This window comes from Vulpes vulpes, chromosome 2 (genome assembly GCF_048418805.1).
Source record: "Vulpes vulpes isolate BD-2025 chromosome 2, VulVul3, whole genome shotgun sequence".
NCBI lineage: Eukaryota > Metazoa > Chordata > Mammalia > Carnivora > Canidae > Vulpes > Vulpes vulpes.
The window spans coordinates 149,742,184-149,752,994 of NC_132781.1; the positions used below are offsets into that span (position 1 = coordinate 149,742,184).

At 61.4% G+C, this 10,811-nt stretch overlaps 1 protein-coding gene across 1 annotated transcript in view; it reads left to right on the plus strand.

Annotated features, from left to right (window-relative positions):
* SDC3 (syndecan 3) overlaps positions 1-9,764 on the plus strand; it is a 36,098-nt gene extending 26,334 nt beyond the window's left edge. Inside the window, exons 2-5 of the mRNA XM_072750490.1 lie at positions 1,113-1,230; positions 2,933-3,546; positions 5,058-5,349; positions 5,671-9,764. Of these exons, the coding sequence (XP_072606591.1) occupies positions 1,113-1,230; positions 2,933-3,546; positions 5,058-5,349; positions 5,671-5,837 (1,191 nt within the window). The 3' untranslated portion in view covers positions 5,838-9,764. The remainder of the gene's footprint in view (positions 1-1,112; positions 1,231-2,932; positions 3,547-5,057; positions 5,350-5,670) is intronic.
* The last annotated feature ends 1,047 nt before the right edge of the window (positions 9,765-10,811 follow it).

Below are 10,811 nucleotides of genomic sequence, written 5' to 3' on the forward strand. Positions count from 1 at the left end.
GGCCTGGCCGGGCAGAGCCAGGGTCAAAGGTGTGGCAGCAGGTGGGGTCCTCCTGCCTTGCCCGGCCACTGTGTTGGCTCTCACTGCAGGGTTTCAGTGGGGAGGGACGGCCCCAGCTCCGGGCCTCCCCAGGTTCTGACCCGGGAGGACTTAGGCTGGGTGAGCGGGGACCCTTTGAGAAGCCCCTCTTACACTCTCGACCCCCTTGAGGTGGAAGTGGTTTCCAGCCCTGAGCTAACTTAGGCACTGGGATCCTTTGTGGGGAGGTGGGCCAACTTCCTGTTTTGGGGAAGACCCAGGGCCAGGGCTAGAGCCTGCACCTACTTTTACCCAAGGTACTTCCTTCTGGAAGCCCCAATCTCCCCAGGCTTCTTGTCTATCTGACTAATGGAGCTAATCACGCTGCCTTTGGGATTGCAAGGTCTGAAACTTGGGGTCCCTGACGGGGTCTGAGTCTCACTGCGTCCTGTGCTGTCTGGTGACCCAGGGCAGCTGGGTGGGCCCCAGCACCCTCCTCCATGGAATCAGCCCCGCCTCTCTTTCCTTGAGGACTGGGGGGCTTTTGTCTGTGAAAGGCACTTGGAGTGTGGGTCTGAGGACGGGGCCACGCTGAGAGTCACGCTAACCTATGCCGAGTGCCTGTGGCATACAGGTGTGCTCAGCACTGCACACGTTAGCACACTGCATGCTCACAGCACCCCAAGAAGGCAGGCACGGTTTGCTTCTAGGTAATGAGTAAACCGAGGCAGGAAGAGACTAAGTAACTTGTTAGCCCCAGGTCACACGTTTAATAAGTGCTAGAGTCTGGACTCAATGCCAGCATTCTGGCTCTAAACCCGCTTCTGCCCCCAGCAGTTCCCATCAGGGCATGGGGGAGTGGCCCAGTCCCCTGTGGTGGCCGTCAGGCGGGCAGATGGCGCTGCTGCCCTGGCCCCTGCGTGGGTGGGAAGTGGTAATCAGGCCGGCCCTGGCTCTGTTTGCCTACAGGGTGGCCACATCTAATGCTGTCCCTCATTGTCACTTGGCCTGTGAGCGTGTCTGTTGTCCCTCTGGGCGTGTCCAGGCTGCTGGCCTCAGGTCCTGAGCTCTGTGCCCAACTCTGCCCTCCCCAGGCTCAGCGCTGGCGCAACGAGAACTTTGAGAGGCCTGTGGACCTCGAGGGCTCTGGGGATGACGACTCCTTCCCTGATGATGAGCTGGATGACCTCTACTCAGGGTCGGGCTCAGGCTGTAAGTACCTCCCCCTCCTCTTCCCTGTGGGCGGGCAATGCTGTTTGCCACCAGGGCCCATGCAAGCTGGCCTCCACATGGGGAGGGGGAGGTCAGGCCGGGGACCACAAGCACCAGAAGGGCAGACCATCCTCCTGGGGCTGGAACCAAGGCCTCGAGACCTCAGAGCTCAGGACTCCCTGCTCCCCATGGTTCTATCTCTACAAGCTCTGCTGGAGCCCCCTGCAGACTTCCCGCACCTGTCAGGGAACACAGACTCCTCTCTCCAACCCAGGTGGCAGCACTGCCACCACCTCTTGTGCGAACTTAGTAGCCACCCCTCGGTGGCAGTGGCATATCGTCAGCAAGATCATTTGGCTCACTCGACCTGGGTCAGGTGGTGCCCTCCCATCTGATCAGCTACAGCCCGGGGCAGGTTCGGGGAGCCATGGAAAGGGGCAGATGCCTCCACCGTGCCTGGAACAGGCCTGGTTCCACGGCCTGGCTCCCAGGAAAGGCCAGCAGAGTGGTGTGAAGAGAGGGAGGCGCCCTGAGTTTGAATTCCAGCTTTGCCACCTAACGGCCGTACCACCTTCGGCCACTTCCCTCCCTGAGGGCCTGTGTTCTTCCTTGGGGATGGTGAGAATAAATATGCCTTCTTCTCAGAGCCTCTGGAAGGTTTCAGCTTGAGATATCACAGTCTGGAATAGAGAAGGAGCTTGAACACCAGTAGTAAATAAGCCTGTGTGCTCGGGGCGCTGGGCTGGCTTGGTCAGAGGAGCGTGTGACTCTTCATCTAGGGGTTGTGAGCTTGAGCCCCACGTTGGGTGTAGAGATCACTTTTAAAAAAAAAGGAGTACATGCGGAGATTGGGCCCGGGGTGGGGGGGAGGGCGGGGGGACAAGTCAGTCTGACGGATGGGAGGAGGTCTGCGGTCTGCATGCCACGGACCCGGCCTCCCACGGACCCTGGCCTCCAGTCTCCCTGCTTTAGCTTACTGCGTGTAAGCCTCTTGCAAGTTAATCTTCGTAAAATCCATCTCTGCTGGGTCATGCCTCTCCTGCTGAACCTCTCTGGCTGTTCTCCGCCTGGTCAGGTGCCCCGGGGCCTGGCTGTGCCTTCTCTCTCTCTCTCTCTCTCCCTCCCTCCCTCTCCTTTCCTCTGGGGCCTCCGTATGTGTCCTGGCTCAGAGGCAGCCAGGTTGCTCAAGCATCCCCTGTAGGAAGGGCTCCTTCCCCTCCTTGCTGTCTGCCTGTAGCCTGGGCCTCCGGGGGAGCCCTGAGGATGCCCACCCCCACGTGCTCATGGTAGGGTGTACCCAGGTCTGACTTCTCCCAGAATGCCACTCCCCTACTTGCCCCCCAGCCTTTGCAAGGGCTAAAGACCCAATAAGGCTTTAGTTGCCACTGCCTGGATTCAACGTGCCAGAAGGTCCAGGCTGGGTGGTCTGGAATAATCAGAGAAGACTTCTTGGAAGAGGTGCTCTCCCTAGAAGTTTTGGCCAGGCAGAGAGGACTTAGGGAACATTCACCAGCCACCAGCCAACTGGCAACTTTTGGCCAGGCTGTGCCTGCCTCTTTTCTCTTGCCTCGTCCTGGAAAAATTGTGCCAAGAGTGAGGATGGGAGCGGCCCCCAGTCTTGATGGCTATTGCTTACCTGGGGCCCTCACACCCCTCACAATCCCCCAGCTCCCTAGCTCTCTCCTCTCCCCCGCCCCCCCAGACTTCGAGCAGGAGTCGGGCATTGAGACAGCCATGCGGTTCAGCCCGGATGTGGCCATGGCAGTGTCTACTACAGCTGCAGTGCTGCCCACCGTGGACATCCAGCCCGTGGGCACCCCGTTTGAAGAGCTCCCCTCTGAGCACCCCACCCCGGAACCAGCCACCAGCCCCCCAGTGGTGACAGAGGTCCCAGAAGAGCCCAGTCAGAGAGCCACCACCATCTCCACTCTCACGGCTCCCACAGCCGCCACGACGGCGGGGGCCCTGACCGTGGCCACGGTGCCTGCCACAGTGGCCACTGCCGTCCCCAGCATCCCTGCGGCACCCCCTTCCACGGCCACCACCTCTGTCATAAGGACCACCGGCATACGGAGGCTCCTGCCTCTCCCATTGACCACGGCAGCCACGGCCCGGGCCACCACCCCAGCGGCGCCCTCCCCTCCCACCACGGTGGCTCTCTTGGACACAGAGGCCCCAACACCCAGGATGGTCAGCACAGCTACCTCCAGGCCGAGGGCCCTTCCCAGGCCGGCTACCACCCAGGAGCCTGACCTCCCCGAGAAGAGCACCTTGCCCTTGGGGACCACGGCCCCTGGCCCCACGGAGGTGGCTCAGGTGAGCAGCTGGGGAGAGGGCGGGGAGTGGGAGCAGAGGAGCGTGGGTCAGGGCCTGGGGGTGAGCCGCACATGGATGGAGAGGGCGAGAGAGGCATGGGGCCAGGGGGCCGAGGCTGGGAGGGAGTCCCGGGATGTGCACAGAGGTCAGTGGCGTGGGAGGGAGACCAGGCCCTGGGCTTCCCACGTGGGACAAACTTCACATGGGGAAGGAGGTGGGTGAAGCCGGCTGTGGGGGGGCGGCCCACGTCCTGGTGAAGTTCTCCCACCGCCCGTGGTGGCCTCGTGATGCCAGGAGGTCAGCGGTGTCCTCTGGCTGGCCCTGAGTCTGTGAGAGGAGGAACTAATAGGATGTGACCCATAGCGTGGTGGGAGGTTGTCCAGGGCTGGGAACAGTGCCTGGCAGGGTAAACCAACCAGGGGTCTCCCTGTCGTCGTCGTCGTCGTCGTCAGCACCATCGCCATTGTTAGCCTGAGGGTGACGGAGAGGAGAACCTGCAGCTCACGCTGCGGCCCTGTGCCCAGGCCGCCCTCAGGCGAAGGCAGGGTCAGGGTTCGAGCCCCTCCAGGAACTGGGTGCACATGTGTGTGTGGGGGGGGTTGGGCTGAGGTTGAAGGGAAGGGGTGGAGATGTCAGGAAGGCAGGGGATGCGTGGGATCCAGGAAATGGGAGTAGCCTGGTGCCTGCTGGGGGTGCGGGGACCAGCGCTGACCGGGATCCAGAAGCCCTTTGCAGCCCGCCTCGTGGAGCGGGGCCCTTGGGTGGTGGCGCACCGTCAGGTCAGTGCCAGCCCCGGCGGGATGCTGGCCTTGCCCTCAGCTCCTCTGAGCACTGGGCCTGTCTGGTGTCTCAAGGATGTGGGCCAAGCAGGGAGGGGAAACAGTGACAGGGCATGGAGAGCAGGATGCCAGGCTGGGTCCGAGGCATCCGAGCCCTGGTCCTGCTTCCCCCAGGGGGTTTCCTGGACACACCTCCAGGGGGCATCATGCTCTGCAGTTGTGCCTTTGGTCTGACCCCCAGGCTAAGGGACGCCGCTCTGCCTCAGGTACGTGGCCTGGGGACCAGGCTGCATTTGGCAGACCCCAAACAGCAGTTCGACAGCAGTCTCCCAAGGATCATCACTCAGGCAGCTAGAGGGAGAGGTGACGGAGGCGGGTTGGGACAGGACATGGCCAGGTGTAGTGTGCTGGTTACAAGCACAAGCCGCTGGAGCTGGAGAGATCTGGATTTTAGTTCTGCTTCCACCACGTACTAGCTATGTGTCCTTGGCAAGTCACTTAACTTCTCTGGACCTGCTCTAAAGTAGGGGTGATAATACCTCCTTCGTGGGGATGTCATGAGGGTAAAATGTCCATCACCTGTTTTAGCACAGTGCCTGGCACATAGTGAGTGCTTAGTAAATGTCAGACCCACTGGGGAGGTGGGGTGGTGTAAGGGGGGTGGGGTGGGCTGCTGCACAGCAAGAGGTGTGGGGAGACCTGGCTCCCGGGCTCATGCCACCCTCCCCACAGACCCCAACTCTGGAGTCCGTCCTGACCACGATCCGGGATGAGCCTGAGGTGCCAGTGAGCGGGGGGCCCAGCGGGGACTTTGAGCTGCCGGAGGAGGATACCACACAGCCAGACACAGCCAATGAGGTGGTGGCCGTGGGCGGGGCTGCAGCCAAGCCGTCACCTCCGCCGGGGACACTGCCCAAGGGTGCACGCCCTGGCCCAGGCCTCCTGGACAATGCCATCGACTCCGGCAGCTCAGCTGCTCAGCTGCCTCAGAAAAGCATCCTGGAGCGGAAGGAGGTGCTCGTAGGTGAGGCTCGGGGCCTGGGAGGAGCTAAAATATCGGAGCATCTTCTGGCTGATTCGACACGGACTGTGGCACCTCCCTGAGGGCGTGTGTGGGGATTCTGTGAGTTAGCGTGGGTCAGGCACCCAGGGTGGAGCCAGGCCATGGTGAGGGGCTGCGAATGCCGCCCAGTACTGGCGGAGTTAGCATTGACTTCACCCCACCCCCAGTCTCAGATTCAAGACTCTCAGCCACTTCCCTACCCGGGTTCCTCTGCCCTCCCCTCAGGCCCCAAGCCCATCCTGCCCTGTCCTAGCCCTTGACCTCTGCCTTCTTCCTCCACAGCTGTGATTGTAGGTGGGGTAGTGGGTGCCCTGTTCGCTGCCTTCCTAGTCACGTTACTCATCTACCGCATGAAGAAGAAGGATGAAGGAAGCTACACCCTGGAGGAGCCCAAGCAGGCGAGCGTCACGTACCAGAAGCCCGATAAGCAGGAGGAATTCTACGCCTAGCGGAGCCACAGTGCCTCCCGTAGCTCAGCATCACCCCTCTGCCTAGCCCCCAGCCTGGCCCCACCAGCCCTGGCCTGGGACTGGGCCCGGAAGGGAGCCTGGCCCAGCTCATCTCTGCCCGCCCTCCCAAGGTCTGTCCAGACTGCCAGCCTCTTACAGATCTTGCCTGAGGGCCTGTAGGTACTGCCATCTGCCCTAGACTGTGCCCTTACGAGCTCATCTCGGCCTCCCTGCTCTCCCGGCAATCAGCCAGCTTCGGGACCTCGTGTCAGCTGGACAGGAGGAAGGAAGCTCTGGATTGGCTGCTGGGAGGAGGGGTGGGGCTTGAGATGGGCTTGGGCCCTGACATGTCCCCACAGGGCCGGCTGAGGTCTCCTTACGGAGGTCAAGAGGCACTCAGGCTGGCTCCCAGGACTAGCGTTTGTCAGTCTCAGCCCCTGAAATCACTGAAGACACTGCAGCCTCTCACTAATGTCCCAGGGCTCCTCTCTGCCCAGGAGAGCGGGGACCTCATGCCGCCAGCCTGGTTTTGTCCTGGTCTTTCTGGGGTTGTGGGGTCCTCTTCCCCTCATCCCTGCCCTGTGCACATGTTCCACAGGCCTCACCTTCATCCCCGTCCGCCCCTAAGGAACTGACTTCCTGACAGTGCCCTGGCCACCACTGGCGAGAGGGGCTGGGACTTCCCTCTTGCGAGTGGGCTCTGCATAGACCCCATGTCCCACACGGTCACATGTAATGTCACACACAAAGACAGAAGCAGGCGATGACCAAATCATATGCAGTCCTGACCACCGAACCCATGTAGACCCGTCACAGACACACATTCTTCCAAAGATGCTGATTCTCATGTGTTTCTCACGCCCCCTTCCCCCCAATGCTCACGACAATGCAAGTCACCAGACATCCCCACCTGCTGGTGCGGCCTGCCCCTCTCTCGGCCTCCCTCCACGTACACTGTGGCACCACGCATGTTGTCTCCAGCTTTCCGGCTCACTGGGGAGGGTGGAGTCAGGCTGGAACAATCAGCCCATATTGGGTTCCCTGAACTGCCCTGTCACACTCGGTCCCTCGCCACGACGCCAACACCAACCACATTGCCACCGACCCCGGCCTGTCAGATACAATCCCGCGTGGATGCACAATCTTCCCCCACACAGCCCTGCGCTTGCACTGGAGGAGAATGCTGGGCACATACTGCCTTTCCCAGAATCCCAGAATACAGATGTGGCACGGAGGGGATGGGCTACACGCCCTCTGGGGCACTGCACATCGTTGAGGCCTGCTTCCCTCCCCTCTGCAGCCCCCCAGGGCGGTAGTCCAAGGCCCTGGACTCTCTGGGAGCCTTGCTGAGAAAGGCAGGCTGCTTCCTGGAATGTGGCCCCGGGCTGGGGAGGGGGCTGGGGTCTCCCAGGACCGTTAAGCCCTGGGCGGGGAGGGCGTGTGGCCTGGCTCCTGGTCTCCCTGTGTCCCTCTTCTGCTCTGAGCTAGGGGCCAACTCTGCCTCCCAGGACACAAGTCCCCAAAGTGCCTGCGAGGGTGGGCCCTGCCGCCCGGGCCTCCTGCACCCTCTCCCCCGGGCCTGCGAGGCCCACCTCGGTCCCACCCTGGGGCCTTTCCCGTGGACACTCACCCACTCATTGGCCAAACCACCTGCTGGTTCTCCCGGGTGCAGCTGGAAGCAGCCCTTGCAGACGCACTGCCCCAGGCCGGGAGCAGAGAGCAGGTGGGGGCGGGGGTGCCGCAGGCCTCAGCACGCCTTCCCCTTCTTTGTCACCTTTGCAGGGGGCGCCGCTTCTGTAGATATTTTAAACTTGGGGCTGCAAATCTCCTTTGGGGCGGGTGTGCTTGGTGGGGGCTCCTGAAGCCCCAGGATGTGGCCTGAGTTGTGGTTGGCTGGTGCTCACTCCCCCACCCCTCACCTTCAACCCAGATTAAAGTCAGGAACCCAGCTTTTATTTCTGTTCCCTTTTCAAGACTCCCTGGCAGCAGACTTCTGCAGGGTGAGGGGTAGGGGTGCCTGAGGTGTTGAGGGCGAGCTTCCAGGGAACTTGCACACCCTGTCTTTTCCACCATCCTACTTCTAGCCCGGGGCTCCATCCTTTAGACTCCGTGTCCCCCTGGGTAGGGCCTGGAAGCTTGCAAGGAGCCCAACCTTTGAAGGGGGCAGGAGTGAGGGGAGGCACTCTGGGCCTGCAATCTATTGAAGGTGAGGTGACCTGGCCTCAGTCATCCCCGGAGCAGCAGGGCCAGCAGGGCCGGGGAGGGGGAGACCAAAGCACTGGCCTCCCTCTACCCTGCTTCCTGGCTGGCTGCTGTCTTGGGGCCAGTGGCTCTGGTGACGAGGCCTGGGCAGGCCAAGGCTGAAAAGCCAGGGAGCATGGAGGAGAGAGGACATGAACCCAGGGAGGGTGGGCCTGGGGAGGAGACCCCTTCAGGGGCCGAAGCCCACAATTGGGGGGGGGGGCCAGCAAGGATGGAAGAGCTGGGCTGGGTCTGGCTGGAATGGGCTCGGAGTGGTCTGTGTGGGTCTAGCCGGGCCCAGTGAGCCTAACTCCCCGTATCCCAAGGCCTGGCTTCTAACTTGGGGCTTTGCTTCCTGGCACAGGCCCTTTCTCTCTGTCCTTAGCATTTGAGAGAAGAGGCCGAGGGCCTTGTTTTTGGAGTCCTGGACCTGAGACAAAGACCCAGGCTTGATCCTCTGGAAACTGAACACAGTCTGACTAGCCCAAATCCGCTCTGGCCAGCCCAGTTCGGGCAGGGTGGTCCAGGAGAGAGGTCGGTTAAAGGATGAGCTGGAGCTCTCCTAGGTGCAATGTGTGTGCGGGGCTCTCACCCAGCCTGGGCACGAGGTGTGATGTTTGCAGGGCCTGCCCAGATAGGTCCCAGGGTGTCCTGCAGGGCCCTGGCATTTCCTGGAAGCAGGGCAAATTCCAAAGGGGAGGGAGCTTATGCGGCTCGAGAATGTCTCTGGGGCCTCAGCTGCCAGGCAGGGCGGCTGGGGCCTCTGGAGGTGGAGTTTGAGCACACCCTCCAGCTGTGACTTTTAGAACCCAGACTCTGTCTCCCTAGGAGGCCAGAGGGGGTTCCTCTCCTGAAAGGTTTGTCCCCTTGAACCTTGGACGTGGATGGCTGGTAACCAGGGCTGGATGGGGTGGGTCTGCGGGCAGTGGCTTGGGGTGCTTGGGCCAGACCCCGCCCTGGGGTTGGCAAAGCCATCTGTCCAGGCTTCCGGGCGGGGGTCCTGGGCGCAGGAAGGAGGCCCACCTCTGCCTCTTGGGCAGGGCAGGAGTGGCCACCACTTCCTCGGCTCTCTTGCATTTCTCCTGACAGCCACCACCCCGGACTCGCTTCCTCAGGCTGCCTGCCTGTAAATAGAAGCCCACAAACTGTACAGATTTACAGAGATGCCAAGCCCGGGTCCTGGGGTTGCCGTCTAAGGGCTGATGATTCCAGCATCCCCCAGGTGCCCACCTGGCAGCTCAGCGCGCCCAGCCCCAGCGTGGCAAATACATGTAAATATTTTTCGTAGGCAGTGTGGCTCCAGAGAGCCCCCTGAAGACAGTGTCCCTCCTGTGCGTCCTTTCCCCTGTACAGAGCCCTCCAAGAACCCGGCCTGGGCCGAGCGGGCGTTTGTCCTTTCCTCCCCCGGGCCTTCCCTGCCCTTTCCCCCATAACCCGTTTATTAACCACACCCGTCCTGAGTTCATGGCCAAATCTCTAAGGAAAAGTGGAGGGGAAAGACTGGAAAAAGAGGCCCAGGTGCCTGCCCCGCCATGGGTACTCACCTGTCCCAGCCTTGTGAAGGAGCTGTTTGGGTTTTTTTGTTTGTTTGTTTCTGTTTTTTGTTTGGTTGTGTTTTTTTTTTTTTTTTTAACACTTCCCGTGCTGTGCCCATTTATAAGAGGAAATAAAATTAAGCTGAAATGATACTGTGTGGCCTGAGTGTGAGATAGACATGGAGGCTTTGTAGGGAGGGGTGGCTTGGCCTGCCCTCCCCACCCCACCAGGCCTCAGCTACTTTCCCCTTCGGGAGAATCTGAGAACCAAGCAAGGAAAATTGACCAGCAACCCTCGTGGGAACCATTATGGTCAAAGCTGCTGGTGGTTGAGAGTGTTGGGGAAACCACAGAGCTGACAGTGGGAAGGCCGGGTGGGGGCTGTGGTTGGGTGGGGCCCGGTCTGTGGTGGCACTGGGGGCCCTGTGGTCCACCCCCAGGGGAAGGACTGGTTTCAGGCCACAAAGAGATAATGTTGGGACCACAGGGTATTGGAATCAGATGGACCAAGGCCAGGTGGCTTTGGGGTCGGTAGGCTTGGTTTCAAGCTCAGGTGACATTTCCTAGCTCTGATGCTGGAGCAGCTACTTCTGAGCTCTCTGAGCCTCCGTTTTTTCACCTGTGGAACGAGATAACAGTTTCCATCCCCTAAATGGAAGGGGGTAAGGATTATGTGAGGAAGAACACTCTGCACGGTGTGGGAACAGCACAGAATGTCGGAGGGGAGGAACCCCTGACCTGGAACCAAACTGACCCCTAGGCTCACAGGGCCTGCCGGGCAGGGGGCAGCTGCTGTGAGGCTGTGGGTCCTTATTGTTCCCGGGGCTGTCCCTAGTCTTGGGGTCAGGATTTGCAGGGCCCAGCACGCTGCCTGCTGAATGAGGAAAGGACGCCGGCTGGGCTAGAAATCCCAGTGTCGGTGTCAGCTCTGGTGTGAACGAGGTCTCCGGTTCCGGGGCCCACAAGGGCCGAGCTCAGCGCCCGGGAATCGGATGCGTGGGCCGCGCAGATGGGCATGGGGGCGCGCCGGGCTGGGGCTCAGGGATGGGCAAGGAGAGGGCGGAGGGGCAAGGAGGAAGACGATGACCCGAGAGGTCACAGCGCCGTGGGCCGCTGTCAGAGCCACGAGCCCTCTGGCCTCAGGGAGGCTGGGGGCGGGGGCCCGGGGCAGACGCAGGCTGCCAGAGCCCTGGGGTGA